The sequence below is a fragment of the Eretmochelys imbricata genome, chromosome 15, assembly GCF_965152235.1.
Source record: "Eretmochelys imbricata isolate rEreImb1 chromosome 15, rEreImb1.hap1, whole genome shotgun sequence".
Lineage (NCBI taxonomy): Eukaryota > Metazoa > Chordata > Testudines > Cheloniidae > Eretmochelys > Eretmochelys imbricata.
Window position 1 is genome coordinate 30,109,587 of NC_135586.1, and position 21,054 is coordinate 30,130,640.

General features: G+C 51.4%; 1 protein-coding gene across 1 annotated transcript in view; it reads left to right on the top strand.

Annotated features, from left to right (window-relative positions):
- The first annotated feature begins 1,156 nt into the window (after nt 1-1,156).
- FAM222A (family with sequence similarity 222 member A) overlaps nt 1,157-21,054 on the top strand; it is a 51,597-nt gene continuing 31,699 nt past the window's right edge. Inside the window, exon 1 of the mRNA XM_077834603.1 lies at nt 1,157-1,246. Within this exon, the coding sequence (XP_077690729.1) occupies nt 1,165-1,246 (82 nt within the window). The 5' untranslated portion in view covers nt 1,157-1,164. The remainder of the gene's footprint in view (nt 1,247-21,054) is intronic.

Sequence of the window (21,054 nt, forward strand, 5' to 3'; positions counted from 1 at the left end):
AGCATGGTCATAATAGCTAGATGCTGATAACTGAACTGCACTGCCCTGCGTGACCCTGGCTCCTGGAGGCAGCCGTGCCGAATCAGCTCAGGAGGCTGGATAATGAATGGGCAGGACGGGTTAGAGGTGTTAGTGAGTGGTCTGGGGCGCGCACACGTTGCCCTTCGCCCCCTCTGTGTGATGTCAGCATGTCTCTCAGCAGACTGGGGGCTCCCTCGCTGATGGGGTTTGGTCTGTTCACCCGGAGTCTGTCCTAAGGCTGCTAAAGGAACTCCGAACACACAGCCCTGCCTCAGCCAGCCTCGGGTGTTGCTGCAAAGGAGACGTGTGCTAACATCAAGGTAGTTTGCTCAGAATAACCACCAGGCTGTAAAGACCTAGCGCAGGCAAGGCGCAGGTAGCTTTCTACCTCCATGTAGCTAGCCAAGTCAACACTATGTCCCCCCCAACTCACCTAGCTACATCAAGATAAAAACTGCAGAGCTTTGTCTCCACTAGGGCTTTGCATGTAGCTAGTTACCTCGCGCTAGATATAATCACACCTGGTTTGCAGTGAAGACAGCCCAGGACTGTTGTAACCTGCAGAGCCTTCTGGAGCTGCCCTTGCAAATGCCCCGCTTTACACTGGTCTTAAACTCTACAAGCGTGAAAGTCACATAGCTGTGTCTTGTGCTGCCCTGCTGTGGGGGTGTCACCTGTGGAGCTGGAGTGGAAACAGTTGGAAAGAAGCCAACATTTTTGGGGGTAGAGAGGATTTTGGGGCAACAGAGGGTATGAAAAACAAATTTTTTCAGTCTTAAACTACAAATTTTTTGGGTTTTGATTTTCTGTTGGAGAAAACTTAGACTGGGATAAATTTCCGCGGTGTGTAAGAAAGGTCGTCTCCCATCCCGCGTTAACAGGAAATGTTTAAACCAGCCATAGCCACTGGGCTCATGACAAACATTGCTTCTAATGCACGTAGACCCAGCATTGCCCACCCATCACGCTCTCTCTAACTCACAGGCTGGCTTTCCTGGCCACATGCAGCGTTCACGGGGGGGCCGCGAGACATTCAGCTGCCAGGGCCGATCCCGTTTGCTTATTGACGCCTTCCCTTTCTGTCCGTTTGCAGCGTGAGGGTCTCCAGGCGTGACTCCAGCAGCGCCCTCCAACGCTTGGACCATGTTGGCCTGTCTCCAGAGAACCCAGAACCCGCCAGCCCAGCACCTCGCGTGTCCAAACAAGACCCTGGAGCCGCGGAAGTGTAAGTGCCTGTCGGGAGTTTGCGAGGGAGACAGCGTACGCTGTGCACTGAGAGGGAGCTTCCTGTACTGATCTCCCCAGTTCATTTCCTGACATCAGGTTATTCATTGACCTTCAAACCTCCCTTGGCTCTGTCGGGCTTCATGCTTGGAAAGCAAGAACCGGTTGTCCCTTGAGCTGTCTTTTCCAAGCGCCCTGTCGCGGGTTAGCCCTGAGCTCTGCCTTGCGCCTCTCCTGTTATGGGAGACTGAAGACAGCCCGTGTCCAGTTCCCTTCCTCCCTGATAGAAAGCATTTGCCTTCTTGCTGCTTTGATGCTTCTTGTCTCATTGAAAAAGACATTTCTTTAATGGATAATTAACAAGAACAGGAAAAGCCAGAGAGGAGAGAGGGGAAAGGAAGGAGACATGATCAGCGAATTAAATTGGGTTGCTTTGGCTGATCAAACTTCAGAAAATTTTGCAGCCCCATCTCCAAAGCGCCATGGCAAACACCTGCTCTGAAGCCTCCTTAAAATATCTCTAACCCTCCCTTCCCCCTCCCTCTCCTATAATGACTTTTCCCAGGTTTGCTGTAGCTCGACTGTTCCTGATGAGCTGGCCTTTCAGATACGCTGTAAACTAGTTACATTAAAATGGGTTCCAAAAGGTCACTCCGGTAAAGCACCTGTCTCGAGCAGCCTTTGTCTCTCAATCCAAACCATGATTAAATGTATATTTAATGAGCCTGCTTTAGGCAGGCAGGTTTGACCTCTCCGGCTGGGAAAGACACATTAAGATTCTCAAGTGATGAATGTGTGTTTTAAAGAGGGGAGTGGATGTTTTTCTACTGGTCTCGGTTGGATTTTTAAGCGTTCCGGGCTGAAGACAAATCAACTACTAAAGCTCCACTTTTTACCATGTGACAGCCCCAAGGTATTTGGTTAATGATCTGTATTTACCTGGAGACGTATTTTCCCCTACCTGTGCACCCCAGCACAATCAAACCAGTCTGCTGAGTTTTTCTTTTTAAGTAGAGGAGGACAGGGTCTGAAGTGATCAGATGTTATTTCTAAAAGATACAGTCAAGTTCAACAACCGCTATTGGACTTGAAGCAGGAATTAGTTCAGGGAAACGCCTATGTTAAGGCTAGATGATACACTGGGCCCACGTGGCCTTCAAAATCTACAAACTTGTTTGTGTTTTCTGAAGGCACCTTTCCTTTCAGTTCATGTTGGTCTCTGAGTTCTCTTGTGCCCCAGGGGAAGAACCCGCCCAGTGTTTCCATTAGAGTCCAGTGGAGAAAGACGCAAGGGACTCTCACCATTGAGCATTCAGCTGCTCCCTCTGCCAAAACGGGAAGGTTGCCACCCCTGAAACATGGGAGCCTCTCCTCTCTCGCAGGGCTTTGTCTTGCAGTCCACTGTTGATCAGTGTGCGGAGCGAACTGAGCGTGTGGTTGTGTGTGTAGACGCTTGCTCAGAGCTTATAGTGTTGCTCAGGTCTTTTTCTTACTAGACTCTGGAAAGAAATTGAGTGTTGCTGTTGTAAAATTATTCCTCTTTGCCTGGATAACGAGCTACCTTTCTTGTGGGCCAGCCGAGCCCTGAGCCAGGCTCAGGGAAATGTGCGCGCAGGGCTTCAGGGAAGGGAACCTCTGACTGCCGTGGGAATCAGCGCTGGGGGCGGGCCCAGGGAGCTGAGGATGGCTTGTCATTCTCCAATATTAATTGGCAACAGGTGCGCTGCAAGCTGTCTTGTTTGTGAGGGATTCTGAACCATAGAGGCTGATCCTGGGAAACACACCAGCCCTGCCAAGTGCTGCACTCAGTAAAAGGAGGAGGAAAGTTTGGAAAGACCATCACCTTCCTCCTCCTCCCATTCAGGACAGAGTGGGCGCGAGGAATCCCGAGCCTCTTCAATGGATCAATTAGTGCACAATCTACTTCGGGTGCTGGCAGGTTCACGAGCAAGGGGTGGGTTCTTACTGTGTTCTGCCTTGTGGATGCTCAGCCTGCGGGAGGAGTCCTTGTCTGAAATGTGTCTAAATTACCAAGGAGCTTTGGAAGTCGGGGAGTTAATAGGCCTTTGTGCACCCAGTCCTGTGTGAGATGTTACCATTGTTGTGGAATGAGTGAAGTCCTGTAGTGTCTGAAACCAGCTGCCCTGCTGTTAGTGCGCTGAGTGGCAAGGGTTTTCCATGTAGCCAGTGGAATAACAGAGCGAGCTAAGTGTTCGTGTCCGAGAGAGCGGGACCAGGTGAATTGGTGCAGTGGCTGGCTGCCCAACTTCCGATCCATGCCACGGCTGAATGGGACCTTCCCTGGCTCCCAGGGTTGTGATTGGGCCTGATGCTCTGTGAGCCTAAGCCTCCCTTGAGCATCTGCAGCGCCAGTGTGAGCGCTGTGAGGGAGACCCTGGAGCGATGGCTCCAAGGGTCCTGCCCTCCTGTAGAACAGGTGCAGGCATCCCCAGTGTGCGGACGGGAGAGACCCTCGGCAGGACAGAGTGGCGTGCAGCCTCCGTGCACATCCAGTCCTTGGCCCCTCTGCCGAGACTGCCCTTGGGGGCCAGTAGCTCCGGCACCTGAGAAGTCTATACAGCAACCAATTGCCATGCGGCCGATCCTGGCCAATTGGCTCCAAGGCAACCAACAGGATTTTGCAAATTCAATGGGAGAGGGACCGTTCTGTGTGTCTTTTGACAGCCGTGGTTTCGTTTGAATTATTTAAGGCATTTCTTACCGGGCTGGCTTGTCGGTGTGATGCCCAGTGTGAGCAGAGGAGCAGCAGCAGGGTACACTGCCGTTCCCAGATGCGAGTATCCCAGCACTCTCTGGACGCTAGGGCTAGCTTGGGCTGCTGAGCCGCCGGGCCCTGTGCGGGTTCAGCTCTGGCCTCTCCGGGGGAAATCTGGGAGGGGTTGCTTGCCACCTGCACCAGCCCAGGCAGAGGGTGCCGCATGCTCTGCTGGCCGACGCCACGGAGCAAGGCCCCTGCGTGGTGGCTGGTGCCCCAGGGTGCTAGGAGGGAGAGTCAGTGCAGGGACAGCGTTTGTGCCTGATAACGGCATGGTGGGAGGCTCTTGGCAGCCTCTGCTCTGCTGGGGCAGCCATGCCCGGCGCACCCGTTTGTCTCTTGGTTTGTAGCATTTTTTTGTGGGAGAGGCCCCTTTCTCTCACTGCCGCTATCTTTATTCAGCCGGGTTCTCCTCCTCCTGCCCCCTAGTGCCCCCCCCCCCCCCCAAGTCCGAGGGGTGGGTAAGAAGAGATCCATGGGCCACTCATTCACTTTATGCCACTTTGGAGCGACTTTGTCCTCTCTCGGCAACAGTCTCCTGCTAGCCCCTACCCCACAGTGCATTTGCTGCCTCCGCCCACCTGCCAACCAGGTCACCGTAATCAAAGTGTAGCTGACCATATGTTTCTGCTCATTATGGGAAAATGCTGCATGCCTCTCTTTCTCTCAGCCGCCTGTTCATTCCGATTAAATTGTAGGTGACATCCGGGGCCAGGCATCTGGTTTTGAGTATAATTTTCCCCTCCTTAGTTATCACACCTGTGGCAAGCGGGGAGGGGAAGCCGCCATACGCCCTGCGATGCAGAATGAAAGGCGAGCCCGGACCCTGTGCAGTGTGGGGCAGATGAGCCTCCTGCTAAACGCCTGCTTAGGTAATCGAAAAAGATAGCATTCTCTTCCAACAAGCCACAATTTAGAAGTGCCTCTGATTGCTTAATTTGCTCCTGAGTATCCCAGTAATTATCTTTATGGGTCTTATTTCTGTCCTCTGGCACTGTTTCTGTCGATATTAAATGAGTCTGGCGCTCGGCATGGTGGCCGCCTGGCCTGGCACCACTGTGAAATCCTATTCTCCTGCCTGCGCCTCTGATTAATGTTTGTATTAATTTCATGTAAAAGGTGAGCTGCCTAATTTCCCCGCCTGCGCCGGGAGCTGCATGAGTCGCTGCCGTTTCTGGACCCGGTGCCCTGGCCTCCCAGGTGTGGCCCCGCCCTAGGGTTTCCCTTCCTCTCTCTCGCTAGTTAATTTCTTTTCCTCCCTTTACACCTTTTCCCCATGGCGTCTGGAAAGCGACCTTTGCACCCGCGCTCTGTGAGTTGCTTAGTTGGTATGGGAGGGCGTTGGGGGGCCGCAGTGGGGTCCCCACTGCTGGGGCTGCTCTGAAAAGCTATACCGCAGCAGCGCTGTCGTGTGCGGAGGTGAGCCCGTCGGGGGGGGTGGGATTGGGGTGGAAGGGAGAACCACATTCCCCCAAAGTGCTCTTTAGGTCTCTCTACCTCTTCCCTCTCGTGGGATGGCAGTGCCAGAGGGACTGTGCTGGGCACCCTCGGCCGCAGGGCAGCCCACCCTGACCCAGCTGGCGTCCGTCTGGGGCAGCTGCTCCGCTGTGCTGGTGTGGAGGTTCTTTGGTTCAGCCGTCTGCCTGCTTGTCCCCAGTGTGCCTCGGAGCTGAGGGCCCTTGAAGAGAAGCTCCGTGGCCTGCTTCCCAAAGCGTCCTCGGGGGGATAGCATGGTTGGGTTGGGGGCTGGGGACTCTCTACCCCGGTGTGAATGTCTGAAAAGAAGAGAATTGCTGTGGGGGGAAATCCACTTCCGGTTTCCCCAGGACCAGAATAAGCCGGAAGTGTCTGCTTGGAAGGGTTCTGCTTCCCAGTGCCTTAAGGGCAGCGGGCGAAGGGATCGTGGGGCCTCGCGGGGCTCCCTGGAGCTGGACTGGAGCATCTCGTGTGAGGCTTTCTGGCCTTTTGTTTCACCCACTGGGTGGCCTGTGTGGGTGCCATCTCAGGGCCCCATACTTCCCCAGGGAGGGGTGCTGTTTAGTTTGGCCAAGCCAGCCTGCTGCTGGTGACGTTGGGTGTAAATCTGCCCAGACCGCATGCAGGGTCTTACTGGAGCGGGTGGCTCTGAGTGTTGAGGTACGGTTGGGCTGAGGTGAAGCCGGAGAGACTGGGGCTGGGGAACCGAGCAGGGCTTCTCCAGCCAGAGGGGTCCTTTCCTACAGAGGAGAGAAGAGTGTCTTCTCCAGACCCACGCCACATCCACTGCGAGATCCTTCATGGAACTTTTTGGGCCTTTGGCCTGATTCTCATCTGAATCTCCAAGACCCAGCAATGCCTGCTCTTGCACCCCTCCGGGAGAGAGCTGGAGCTGGATGAGGGGCCCCAGCCCGTGCCAGGAGCAGGGCAGGGCCCGTAGCGGGGAAGGCTGCTGGCTAGTTGAAGGCATCTGTGCTCTATTTTGCCGTCCCAAGTCCGGACTGGACAGTTTCAGACTCTCCACTGCACCAAGGCTGCTACCAGGAGGCCAAACCATTTTTCTCAATCTTGGAAAAGCCACCCAGAGATTCTGGAAAAACAAACAATCCAGCAAGTTCTGAAACCTCTTGTATCACCACTACCCAGACATGTTGGAGGTTACCAGGGCACCTGAGCCACATTTGCCTAGACAGCCTTTGTTCCCTCATTCAAGGTAGCCAGAGCATCATGAAGCTAAAGTTACCTGGGAATCTGCTTCATGGAAGCCTTCAAAATGCCCACCTGCTATTTCTGTTGCAGTAGCACCTACTGGCCCTGACCGATATCTGGGCCACATTGGGCTAGGTGCTGTACAAACACATGGTGAGAGGCAGTCCCTGCTCCCAAGAGCCAGCAGTCCGCAGAAAGAGGGCACGCTAAACAAAGGTCACCCAAGTCTCTTGAGTCCTAGGCCAGAGTCCTATCCACTAGGCCATGCTGCCTCTTGTTACATATCTCTGTCGTCTGCTCCTTAGAATCCCCCAGCCTAGAGGCTTCAAGTCCTGATGCCACAAGTTTAAAGTCTTTGTTCCACCAGTAATCACAAACTTCACTGAGCTGTAAATAAGGATCTTGTCTGTGGCTGGAGTTCCTCCCTTTCTGAAGATAAGAGCATTCCACTCAACCACATTCGTTTAGTTGTCCCTCCAGGACGCTATCGAATTTGTTGGCAAACAGCTCCAGTGTGCCTCCCCCCGCAGAGACCTATCCCTGGCGGGTCGTTCTAGGCCTTGTGTCTGCTGTGTGTGTCTGTGTTCCCGAGGCAAGAAGATGTTGCTGTTTGCAGTTTAACTCTGACAGATATCCCCTGCCCTCCATGTGCTATCCCAGTGCTGGCTTGGAGAATTGAATGGACCCTCACTACAGTCAGCTCCTGTAAGGAGTGCCTTGTCTGTATGGACCGGACCCACGTTCCAGCCCTGTGCTCCTGGAAGCGTTTGATCTCCTCCTTACCAATGGGCACTTGGTTCCCAGAGAGGGGAAGGCAAGGTACCCTTGTGGGGACAGCACAGGCCATCTCTGCTGTGTGAAGAGATGCGTTTCATTACAGCTTCTTCATTGCTAGGGCTCCCCAGCAAGGCTGTCGTGCATGCCCCAGAGCACTGCGGGACGTCCTGCAGCCTTGTGGGATGTCGGCTCTGATGCAGCTGCCACAGGCATCATACTCCAGCTAGGCTTTAAACCAGTAATAGCTCTTAAAGCCAGCGTGTTAGGCTGTCGCCCGCCCATCCCTGCCTCCCTTTGTACCCACTTATTGCCATCTCTAAGTGTTTCCTGTCCGATTTATTGAGCTGCTCGGCTAGGCCCTTGGTGTTGTGGTTTCAAGCTCCGCTCCCTGGGTGAGCGAGGAGGAGGAGGTTGTTTGCTTTCGGCTGAGGAAAATTCCTGCATGGACACCCAGCTTTTGGGCAGATGGTCAAGAGGGAAGGGAGGGGTCCAGCACAGTGAGCCAATGCCTTGGCCGTCCATACCTTCCCCCTCTCCCTTTCCGGGCCTTCTCGCAGAGGAGTAGGGATGCGCTGCAAAAGGCGGCATCCTCGGGAAAATATCACATCCAATTAACTTCAGCACGCTGGGCCCCTTTGATTTTACTCTCCTTGCGTTACAGGAACTCTGAGCTTTATTTGAATTATAAATCAAATAATACCCCTCTCAGCTTGGCCAAGCCCTGCGCTTCTCTTGCTCTCTGCACTGATGTAGCAATGGCTTATATTTAATTAAATGTCACTTGATATGTGCCTTCCGTTAGACACCGGTGCATCTGCTGCTAGGCCGGGGCTGTTAGTGCATCTGCGGTGGTGTGAGCAGGAAGCGCACATCTGTAATTGGTTGGGATCGATATTTAGCTCAGCGTTATGGAGCGCTTCCTGAGCCAGGCGCTCGCTTTCTATTTAAAAAAAATAATTAAAAACCGATTCCCAGGGGCGCCTGAACTGTAGCAAGTGGTGGGGCTGGACAGCTCAGGAGGCTGGTATATAGTACCAGAGTCTCCGATTTCTAGGTTGCCGGTTCAGTTCCGGCCCGGGTCAATAAGGATTGCCTGTTGTTCGTATCGGACGGCTGTCTCTTGGGCTGTGGGAAATGAGCTTGTGGTCTCAGTCCATTACTTAGTAAACAGATCACAAAAGCCAGCAAGAAGTGAGAGGCTCCCACATCCTATTGAGGCTGCCTGAGTAATTTTAGGTTTCAGAGTAGCAGCCGTGTTAGTCTGTATCCGCAAAAAGAAAAGGAGGACTTGTGATGCATCCAATGAAGTGAGCTGTAGCTCGCGAAAGCTTACGCTTAGATAAATTTGTTAGTCTCTAAGGTGCCACAAGTACTCTTTTTCTTTTTGAGTAATTTTAGAAGCGGCTGAATGCAGTTTCCAAACTGGAGCTGGGCCGGGATGTTGGGGCCAACAGCTCTGCTCCTGGACAGCGCGCCAGGTCAGAAAGACAGTAACGCTATCAACAGGGAGCCTCTTCCCAGCGCGGCTGGGGCCCTCATCCAGCACTAATGCAACGGGCAGAGCCCCCAACGCAGCTCCCTGCAGCAGGGGACTCCGAGGAGAGGCCTCTGCCTGCCATCAACATTTTAGGGAGCACAGGTCATCCTCTGCCGCGGCATCCCCGCCCGCCCCCTTTGGAAGCCACTCTTGGTCGGTTGCTCGGATTGACTATTGCATTTGTGGTTTTTCTGAGGGTATGCAGCCTGTGGCCATAGCCCGGACACTAGCTTCCATCGGGAGTGGGTGACTGTGAAAGTAATTAGTCAAGCAACAGGTTTGACAAGGGGGAATTTACAGTTGTCGCTCTCCAAATGCTGTGGCCGGAGGAGAGTGGCCAACCTGAAGAAGGAGGAACTGAGGCTATATGATAGATAACCTGGCCTTTGGTAGCTTAGACCATTTATCAAATGTCTTTAGGTGCCTAAAGATGCAGAACGGCACTAGGGGCCTATGATGCTTTTGAAAATGCCACTAGGTACTTATCTGCATCGTTTGGCACCTGAAGATCTTTGCAAACCTGGCTCCAGAGACCATTTAGGGCTTTATAGGCCACGTGTGTAGCTGCAGTATGTATTGCAGTGCAGAGAGCGTCTGGGCACTGGGCTAGTTTCTTCCCCACCACTGGTTCCTGTGCAGACTGGGGGTGTGCACTGATGGTGTGTTACTCCCTCCGACCGCCCTGGGCACCGGTGGGCTTGATCACACAAGGGGCTGGCTGGGGAGAATTGGCATCTCCGTGCTGAGAGGAGACGAATCACAGCCCTGCTAAAATACATTACTTGGAATAAACCTAAATGAGGGGCCCAACTGCCTCCTTGCTCTGGGCTCCGCATGCAGCTGGCTTGCTGGGGCAAGCGTCATGCTCTCGGATCTCTGCGCCCATTGCCTCCCTGGATTTGTGTCTTGAGCGGAGCAAGCCCTTGGCTCTGAACGGGCCATACGGGAAATCTCAACAGTGGACACCGCTGAGGAGTCCTGCGCGGGCTGCTCCGGATCCGAGGAGTGCTCCAGGCAACTCCTGTCCAACCGGAGCCTCAAATCTCCCTGCCCTCACCCAGGGGGTGCTGTTCACGTAATACATCACAGCAGCCCCGGGTGGAGCTGATCACAGAGCAGCTCTGGCGGCCCAGGAAAGGAGCCTTCCTCTTTGCCTGTGCAGTCCAACTCCGTTTCGGATTCCAGCTGCCTGCGTCAGACTGGGCTTCACCTTGTAGCTGGGGCACTTACCTCGCTTTCAAGGTGACTTTAACCTTTGCACAGAGGAAGAGCAAAGAAGAGTTTCCACCTGCTTGGCCACTGGCCTCCATTCTGGCTCACTAGGTGCAGTTGCTGCTCCAGGGCCTCACAGAGGTTTCCGTTTGTCTCCCCGTTGTCTCGGCGCGGGCGTCTGGGCCCCGCTCTGTGTGCACAGCAGCAGGTAGAGCTGCGGCAGGCATTTGGCTTTGAGAGATCGTTTGGCCGCTCCATGAAGCCACATCTTTCACAGCCAACGTTTTCTCAACAGAGCAAGTTTCATTCCCGCCCCCACACCCCGCCCGCCCTGTCGTGGTCTCGTCTCTCTCTTTCTTTTGATGGCTGCTTCATGCCAGGGCTCGGTGCAGGCTGGGGCTGCCGGCGGAGCACTCTGTGCTGACAAAGGTGCTGTACCCGGAGAGAGAGTGCCGGCATCGATAAGGCTGTTCAGACATTTCAGTGCATGCCTGTTTCTGACACTACTTCCTTTGTATAGCTACTCAAGCATTTTGGTTGCTTATCAGACCCAGGTTTTCAGTCTGCCTTCTGAAGTCCTTAGCTCGGCTTTTGATGCCACTTCTGAAGTCTTTGTTGTTCCTGCCCATGGTATGAAGCCAAGAACCCCTGGCGTTTGGAGCGCTTGCTGTCCTGGCATCAGCCCAAAGAGCAGAACCGCCAGCCCCGAAGGCAGGCAGGCGAAGGACATGTGTTCAAAGTGGACATGGGGATCTTCGGGTGGGTGTTTTAGGGAACGCTGACTTAAAAGAGAAGTTGAGTGAAGGAATTAAAGAACCTGTTTCTGCCAGGATTTGTTCCACTAGCGCTTTTCTCGATCAGCTTATTTGCGGGGGCTGTGACAGCTGCTGAAGCCTTAGCTAGTAATTCCCACTTGCACTATTACTGCAGGGGAGGTGAAGGTCTGGGTGACATTGGTCAGAAAGGTCATTTTCATCAGTGGCAGCAGATTGTGCACTCCAGATTAGGTACATATTGGAAGGGCTGGGGGGAGGGTCCATTCTGTTGGCTGGGTTTTTTTTGGTTTTTTTGTTTTTTGGTTCTGTGCTGCATGTTTCATGCGTAAAATACAGCCTTGACCAGTCCCATGTGGAGAGAGACTCCTCAGATTGCCAGAGATTTAGTGCCACTCTGGGGGGAGTAATTACTGTGCCTATTTGAATTGCTCCTTTTATTGGCTGATAAATATTTTTTAATTTACACACTGCTGTCTAAAATTAAAGCTGCACCATGGAAAATATTGATTATGGATTAACCAGATGGGCCCCTTTGCCAGGTCACTTTTTGCTGCCGAGCATATTAGCTGTATTCAAACCTGAGGGCTTTCAGTTTGGGAAGATGCTGACTGCTAAAAGAAGTGGCATAGGCTGCTAATTTGGAGAGAGAGAACCAACCTGGAGAACCTGCTGTATTGTTACCCATAGGTAATATTGCGCCCACATGCACCTCCAAGGACAGAATGGGGCCCACAGCTCCCCTGACATTGAGAATGTTAATGCTAAATAGGCTTTTTCAAGGTGTGAGCACTTACAGTGGTTCCCAGCTTTGCTTTTTTTTATTTTAATTAAATGAAAACTCTTTCTTTGCTTGCTTGCTTGCCAGCCCAGTAGAACCTCTGATCATGTCCTATTTTTAATCACACGGCCTCTCCGCAGTGATTGAACTGCAGCTGGTTTGACCGCTGAACTTGGGAGCCAGGAGATCTAATAGGGGAAGACCCTTTGGGCAGCTCATTTAACTCTCGGCCTCTGTTTCCCCCAGTCTGTAAAATGAGGATATAAAATGCTCCCCTCCCAGAGGTGCTATGTGGGTTAATGAGTTAATGGTGTGCAAAGTGTTCTGAAGATGTAAAGCACTAGATAAGTGCGAAGTCTTGTCAGGTTCGTGGCTAGCAGGTTCCCCTGCTTGTGCTGCTGGGTGGAAGGGGTGGAGGAAGAGTGAGCTAGGCAGAAACTAAAACAAATGAGTAGCTCCAAGCATTGGCGGCAGAGAAGTCTTCAGAGTGTGATGCTCCGTGTCCTTGCTTTGAACAAACTGCATCAAAGGTTTGTGGAATAAACCCACCTGTTCCCAGCACATCAAGTGCTTTGCTGAGCTGTGTTTTATTTTTTTCACAGGTGCTTGTTAGGAAGATGAGATAACAAGTGCTGTTTGTTTACCAAAGCCTGCCAAGGAACAAAGGGGTTTGGCTGCTAACATAAAACGCCGCCTTTTACAGTAAACACTGTTTTAGCATGATTGGATTTCACGCCTGGCCCATTAGATCCTGCTCACCTCTTCTAGCAGGCTGGGGGCCTGTGTATCATTACTCCCCTGGGGCGAGCCGGGGGGGGGGGGGGGGAATCTTGCATTTCGTTACCTTCTGAAGGATGCTGTGCGTTAGTTTGCTGTGGAGGGCGCAAGAGCTGGGTTTTAAAAGGTTACACCACCCTGTACAGAGCTCTGAATGCAGCTCTGAGTGTGTTATTAAAACGCTAAGGAGAGCCATCATCTTGGGCTCTGTTAAAGGATCCTGGCAGTTTACGCTTATTTTAATTTGCAGAATTAGCATTTTGGAGGGGAAGGGGACTACATGTGAAACCCCCAAAACAGTAACACAATGAGGCAGAGGATCATACTGGTCGGCCGATGTGTGTTTTAAAATGAAGACAGAAGGTGCTTTGCCCCTGCGTGCATGTCTGTCTCCCACCAGAGCTACACTCCGCTTTACTCAGTAGGGGAATGTGTCCTAGTGGAGAGAGCATGCAGAGCTTTCAGTTTAAGGTGTGCATAGGCTCTTACACAGGGTGGGTTTCAACCTGCAGATTTGCAGCTTCCCTGTCAAACTTTCTACCAAGTGCAGTACAAGATAAGGACCTTGAAAGTGAGTGCATTGCAGGTTAAAGGATGGCGGGTTGGAGGGGGTGGTGCGGATTGAACCAGGAGGATACAGCTGCTGCTTTACTTCCTGTCCCAAGCTATTGCAGTATTGGCATCCCCAAGCAGTCAAAAACCCTGATTCAGAGCCCAAAAAACATGAGACTTAATACAAACCCCACTTATTTTATTTGCTTTTTGGTTTTTGAGCCTTTGGGGCCATGTTCCCAGCTTTCAGAGCCAGTTTTACAAAGCTGAAAACAATTCCGAGCCAAATCACCTAGAAGAAAGAATTTAATCCGGAAAATGTGGATGCTAATTAGGAACTTTGTAGGAGCATTTTGCTGGATGCCCACAAAGCCACACCTGAGAGAAAGGACTGCACTGGTTTAAAAAACAAATAAGCCTGGGTTAGAGAGGCGGTGAAAGCAGCTATAATTTTTTAAAAATAAATAAATTAGAAATGGAAAAAAGGAAGCTGATCGTGATAAATATAAAATTAAAAGCTAGAAATTGTAGAAATTGATACGGGAAGCAAAAGAACACAAGGAGAACTCTATGGCAGAGTTGAGGGCAATAAGAAGGGATTCTATCAGTAACTCAGCCAGAGGTTAGGGGTCTATTACAGGAGTGGGTGGGTGAGGTTCTGTGGCTTGCAATGTGCAACAGGTCAGACCCGATGATCATGATGGTCCCTTCTGGCCTTAAAATTTATGAGTAAATTCTAACGATGGTATTAGTCCATTATTAAATGGAAATGGTAGAATTGTCAATAATAATGCAGAAGCGTTAGAGTACTAGAGGGTCAATAAATATTTCTGTTCTGTGTTTGTGGGAAAGCCAGGATCGTATGATGATGAAGAAATACTTACTATTCCTAAAGTAACTAAGGAGGATGTTAAACAGCAGCTCCTAAACTTGTACAGCTTTAAATCAGCAGGTCCAGAAAACTTGCATCTAGGAGTTTTAAAAGAGCTGGCCAAGTAGTTCCTTGACCATTAATGTTGATTTTTAACAAGTATTGGAACACTGAAGAAGTTCCAGAGGCCTGGAAGAAAGCTATTGTTCCAGTATTTTAAAAAGGGTAAATGGAATGACCCTGATGATTATAGGCCTGTCAGCCTGCCATCAAACTCAGGCCAAATAATGGAATGGCTGAGAAGGGACTCAATTAACAAAGAATTAAAAGTTAGTTAATGCCAATCAGCATGCGTTTATGGAAAATATATATCTAACTAGATATCATTTTTGGACGAGATTAGAAGTTTGGTTGATAAAGGTAATAGTGTCCAGGTAATAGACTTCTGTAAGGCATGTATTTTGGCACTGCACATTTTGATTAAGAAAGAAGAACAATAAAAAATCACATTAAAAACTGGCTGACTGAAAGGTCTCAAAATGTAACTGTAAACAAGAAATCGTCTTCAAGCAGCTGCGTTTCTCTGGGGGTCCAGCAGGGATCGGTTCCTGGCCCTATGCTGTTTAACATTTTTGTCAATGCCCTGGAAGAAAACCTAGTCATCCCTGCTGACATTTATGGATGATACAAAGATTGGGAGAGTGGTGAATAATGCAGGGGACAGGTCACAGATACAGAGCGATTTGGATTGCTTGGAAAGCTGGGCGCGAGCTAACAGTATGCATTTTAATACAGCCAAATGTAAATATATACATCTAGGAATAAAGAATGCTGGCCATGCTTACAGGATGCGGGACTCTATCCTGGGAAGCAGTGACTCTGAAAAAGACTTGGGGGTTGTGGTGGATAACCAGCTGAATGTGAGCTCCGAGTACGAGTTGGTGACCAAAAAGGCTAGTGCGAACCTTGGATGTATAAACAGGGGAATCTGAAGTAGGAGTAGGAAGGTTATCTGGTGTGACTGCAACTGGAAGTCTATGTCCAGTTCTGGGGTCTACAATTCAAGAAGCATGCTGAAAACTTGGAGAGGGTTCAGTAAAGAACGATTGATGGAGAAGAACGATTGATGGAGATCAGTCTATTTAGTTAACAAAGAGAAGGTGAATGGGTGACTTAATTACCGGCTGTATTTACCTGTATGGGGAACAGAAAATTGATGTGACAGAGCTCTTTAATCTATTGGACTGAGGTCTGGCAAGATCCAAAGATTGGAAGTTAAAGCTGGACAAATGCAGACGAGAAATATGGTGCAAATTTTTAACGGTTGGAGCAATTTGCCTAGGACTCTGGTGGATTTTCCATTACTGAACATTTTAAAATCAGGATGGACGTTTTTCTAAAAGATATGCCCTAGTTCAAATCACAGCTATTGGGCATGAAGCAGGAATTAACTTAGAGAAGTCTTATGGCCTGTGCTATACAGGAAGGCAAACTAGATGATCACAGTGGTTCCTGCTGATCTTAAAATCTCTGAATTTTTTTTTCTCCACAGCTAGGAGGGTTAAAGTGACTTTCTTAAAAACAAAAGCTGAAATTCTCAAATAATCATGACTCCAGGAGCTGGTGCCTTAAGAAAAACCATTAAATAAAACCATGAGCAATGATAACTGCGGCTGTGTAGCATTGTTGTGGGTGTGGGGTGTTAAGTACTTGCAGCTGGAGCAATGGTGGTTTCTAGTTCAGAGAGAACTTTGGGATCCTTGCTAGAGAAAAGGCTCTGTGTAAAGGAGAGAAAAGGAGGAGAGCACTTGTATTACTAGTTATCCTGTCTTCTAGCTTCAGTTTCCTAATTCACCATTTGTGATGCCAGTAACTTCTGGTAAGAGCAGAGAGCTCTGTGAGCATGAGACGGAGGAAGTCTAGAAGTCAGCAGGAAGAGGATAGCCTAGGGCTTCATACAGGAGTAATTAAAGCATGAAAATTCTGTAGAACCTAGAAATTTAGACTGTGTTCTCTTCTCATCCCCTGGATGCTGCAGTGTTTGCTCTGACACTCACCAGTGGAAACTCTCCTACGAGTGATAAAACTGTTTAATTGCATATGGGATAAAAACACATTTAATGGCTTCTCATTACACACTTCTACTTATTCCAAGGGCATTTTCATTAAAGGAGCTGCAGCAAAGCTCCGCTTTTGTATACCCAAATAAAATATCATTTTAATTTCATGAAGGGTTACACAAGAGTGAAATAAGATTAATTCTTTCATTTTCGGCTTCTGCAAGGGATCAGTTAGTGCTACCTCTATATATTTATATACGTGCCGTAAAGAGGAGTCAATTAACTGCCTTGCCCAAAATGTGCTGTTGACATGCTCGCTCTTTGCCAGGAAATGCTGCAAAAACACTATTTGATTGGTCACGTGTGCCTGTGTGAGATGAATGGATAAGGAACACCAGCACAGCACATCGAGCTAGGCCCTACGGTGCATGAGGCCGATTCGGCTGGTGGGGATGGACCCTCAGAGTCCACTTAGCTCAAACCGTCCAAGTTGGGTGAAGTTTGTTTCTGGATCCAAACTTTGCAGCTCAGGTCCTTGCTTGATATGTCCCTGATGTAGGGCCCAGGCATCGGGCCTTGCTTACTCCCCTGCCTGGAGATTTAGGCAGAAAGGGCCGAGGCCGGTGCTGCCAGGGCCTGGGCTTCCCTCTATGCAGGTCCCGCAGCCCTGACAGTCGCTCGAGGGGCAAAGGCAGATGTGTCTGAGTCCCTCGAGTGAGCATCCGGGCCATGCACAGAGGGAAACACAGGTATGGGGCCAGCCGGCTGCCCAACACAGTAGGTTCTGCTTTTGAAGCATGGGCCTGGCCGGCCATGGAAGTAGAGGAGAGGGGGTTTTATGGCGTTCTCACCCCCCATTGGCAGCCTGCCCTGGTTCTGTGTCAGCGTCTGTCTGTCTCTGGATATCTGGAGCTGCCCTGTATTTGCGGGAGGGGAAGCCGCTGGAGCCCCAGCATGGTCGTTGGGCGTTGAAGGCCAACCTCGCTGCTCCGCTGGGGCTTTTCACAGCAGTTACGCTCCCCGGGGGGTTGTGGGAGCTGGTGGGTCGGGCTGCACAGTGTGCAGGTCGTGGGCAGCCAGCCCCCGGGCCAGCGGGAGCAGGCCAATAAAATCTCCTTTTATGTGGCTGCTGAACAAGGTGCCTGACCCCATTTGCCTCCCCGGTTACATGCCTGTGGTCTGTGTAAAGCAGCCCTTTATCCCTGCCCCTCTCTGCCTTGCTTTCTAATTACCTCGAGCAGCCCGCTCCAGACACCGCTCTGGTGCGCTTTGCTGGACGGACAGAGAGCGGCGGCCGGCAGCCACTGTTCTACAGGGGGCTGGGTGCTGAGGCCAGAGCGGGCGCTTGGAGCAGGGAGCTGAGGGATATTTGGGGGAAATCCAGGCCCTGGTGCCAACAGTGGCAAAACTGCCATGGACCTCAATGGAGCCAGGATTCCACCCTTTGCATTTAACGCCCAACCCAGCTAGAGGCTTGGCCCCGCGGGGTGGGGCTCACCACACTGACCTTTCCTTCTTGGTTGTCTGTCTTGGGGAGAGAGCTTTTTGGCTGGCCCTGTGACCTCTCCCTAGGGAGGGGCCCTTGCTAACGGCAACGCTCACCCGGCTGCGGGGGAGGACGTCCTGCCAGATGGGATCTGGGAACCTGAGCGGATGGCTGCCCTGAGCGAGCGCCAGGCTCTTCCCCGCCCAGTGCAAGTGCCACTGTCCCTGGGCAGGGCCCGGGGAGAGGCGCCTCCCCTCCCCCCCACCCACCTCAGCAGCTCCAGGGCCCGGGGAGAGGGGCCTCCCCCCACCGCAGCCCTGGGTAGCCCTTGATAGGCGGCTGCGCGGCTTAGAGGGAACTTAGGGCCCCCCGAGTTGGGGTGCAGACAGCAGCCCTCTCTACCGAGGCCGGCAGCTTCCTCTATCCAACAGGAGAGACCTGAAGGGACCCTCGGCAGGAGTTGGTGCGGGGGGGTTAGTTCTCCAGGTGTGACCGGTCTTTGGCCAACACGAAGGCCAGTCCGTGCTGGCGGATGTGGATGCCTGTCAGCTAGACAGTGACCTGCGGCCCATAGTACCCTGGACGATCTCACCTCCCCACCCAGTGCCCTGGCTTCGCAGCGCCCAGGCCCATCGGCGAAGGGGCTCAGAGTTGAAACTGCTACGGTTCAACCCCCAGTTTTTGCTCCTTACGGAACGGGGGCGGCTGTTACTCTGGGGCCAGCCCAGAGGCTCCCGGGAGCGCTGCAGAGGGAGGTGAAGCCGGGGGGGCAAGGGTCAGAGTCCACGGGCCTGCTGGTCTCTCACCGACGCTGGGGGAAATCAGACCCCCCATGGAAGGGGATGCAGACTGGTCTGAAATGGGTGTGAGTGCGGAAGTGGGGCCTGGTCTAGTGCTGCCCCCCTCTCTTTGAGGGGAAAGGCCCTGAGACTCCATGCAGCCTGTGTACCAGCCCTGGCCTCCCCCCACGCCCTGGGACTCGAGCGGGCTGCGGGGAGTAGGGGGCCGGTATCCCATCTGGCAGCCTGCTCCTCTGCCTGGAGCTCCCGTCGCTCTTGTTGATCTTAACACTCCAGACGCGCTGTGAAGTTAATTTGTGTAAATCTCCGAGCGAGCGAAATCCCCCTCGTGGCGCTGGGCACTTTGTTCTCCGCCCAGGCATCCTAATGAGTTTTGACAACGTTTGCTGGTGTGCCAGTCGTGTTTCCCGTTTGTGCTGAGCCCGGGCCTTGGGGGAGGTGTGTGTGTGTGGGGGGGGGTGTATACTGGGTGCTGCTCTGCTCCCTCTGGCCTGGCCACTGCTCCCTGCACCGGGGCGTCTCTTCTGGCCCCAGCTCTGCCTGTGCTTGTGCCCTGCCCTGGGACAGCTGAGGGGCTATTCCTCTCCTCTCCCTCCCTCTTTCCCCCCCCCCATTTCTTTTCTGCTCCTCTTGCTTTGAAATAGACCTGGGGGTGACCCAGCCCTAACGAGAGGGAGCAGAGCAGGCAAGGGGAGGGAGCCCTGCAGACATGAGGGAGTGTGAGCATCTCTTAGCACAGATTAAATATTTAAAACCAGGAGCAGATTGGCGAGCCGGGTGTGGTGCTGAAGCCTGAATGCTCACAGTGATCTGATGTCTCCCTCATCTCAGCACAGCAGGGGTGTCCGCCCTGCCACGCTCCTCTCCTGTGGACTTCTTGGAGGACTAAGGAGACAAATTTGTCAGGCCAGGCCGGCTGGCCCCAGAGTTTGGGTGGAAGGGCTCTCAGGGTGATGGTCTGCTCATCTCCTAAACTCCCTCCGCACGAGGGACAGCAAACCAATTCTCTGAAATCCTGGTGTGCGTAACTAAAAAATACATGGAAAATCTTTAATGCTGTAAATTTCCAGTCTTTGCACTGCACCCTGCTGAACTGTGCATTTGTCTTCTGTGTGTCCAGGTAGTTGTACGGTGTATGATTATTTAGATAGCATTGTAACTGCGTGTGAGGATTGCTATTGTGCAGAACGGGCTGCAAAGGAGACACAATCCGTGCCCTTAAGATCATAAAATCTAAAGGTGTGACAGGGAATTCTACAACCCTGGATAGGCGTGTTTGCTTGTTCAGTGCCCTAAATGTGCATCTGGTCATTGTAAGCATGGGATTTTGTCCCAGCTCGGAGAGGTCCCATTAGTTTATTCTTCTTTATACTATGGCAGCACCTAGAGGCCCCAGTTGAATTTAGGGCCCCCTCCAGAGAGTTCGAGAGGCACAGTCAATGATGCTGTGCTGACTTTCCACCAGCATAGAATCTGGCCCCAGATTTCTATTTGAACTGAGTGAATGCCACATAAAACTTGGGGCAAGTAATCATGCCAGTTTAAAACTCTGCTCCACCCCCCGGGACAGTGCCTGGTGGAAGGGTGTGGTCCAGAAGGACAGGGTTTGAATATTTCTGCACTTCCCGAAATGTGATTACCTATTCCCTCTCTTTGAGAGATTCAAACCCTTAGGAGCGGGGCTTGAAGAAGCTCCTGATCTGTATGAATTCTGCTCATGCAGTCAGGGGTCGTGAGGCATTGTGACAAATCACAACTAGCCAGGACAGCTTGAATTGTGAACAGCAAGTACTGAATATGCACAGTGATTAAAAAACAAAACAAAATCATGTCAGTGCGACTAGGGAGTATGTTGCGGAGAGATGGCGAACAGCTGTCTGTGTGCAGGATTGAACCCAGAAACATTACATGCACTTTATAATGGAGTAATAGCATCAGTGCACAATAGCTAAAGTGTAAATATACCAAGAACAAAGAGCAAAGGCTGCATATTCCAGGCATCATTACATGGATACAGTATTGTTTAGTATTTAGAGCAGGAAACTGTCAGTCTGGATCCTGGGATCTGTTCCTAACTGTGCCATTGACTTGCTGTGTGAACTTCATTTGGAAAGTCCTACCCCCTTTTGTAATCAATGGGAGATTGGCCATTGATTTTGGCGGGGCCAGGATTTCATCCTAAAACTCGCAACCTCCATCACGCACATCCGTTGTCCTTATTTAGCAGCAAACGCTCGCTCCTGTATATTAACAAAAAGCTTGGTCTCTTTTGAGTGCTGCTCTCAAAATTGCTCTCCGAGTTCAGAAGCCTCTTCCTGGTTTTCTCACCAAACCTCCCTTGCTACGGATTCCAAACACTGATGAGCCTGCCCCATTCCTTTCTTTCCTCCTCTCTCCAGTGCTGAACTCAGGGAGCCAGGAGGCTCAACAAATGTGCACAAAACCCTTTGAGATCCTCCGAGGCTCCTTTCTATTATTACGATTTAGCACACACCAAACCCCCTGCATTCAATGAACATTATTTCAGTTGCAAAGTCAAACCCTCAAGTCAGAAAATGCAGAAAGTTTCCCTGTGTAACCTTGATTCAGCCCCTTGTGCCTGTACCTTACAGTAGACTATTTAATTGAACCACACGAGTCGACAGCAGGGTGGGACCTTTAGATCTACAGCCCAGACATTGTATTACTTGAGCTAATGGAGTAACTACAGCAGTAGTAGGCT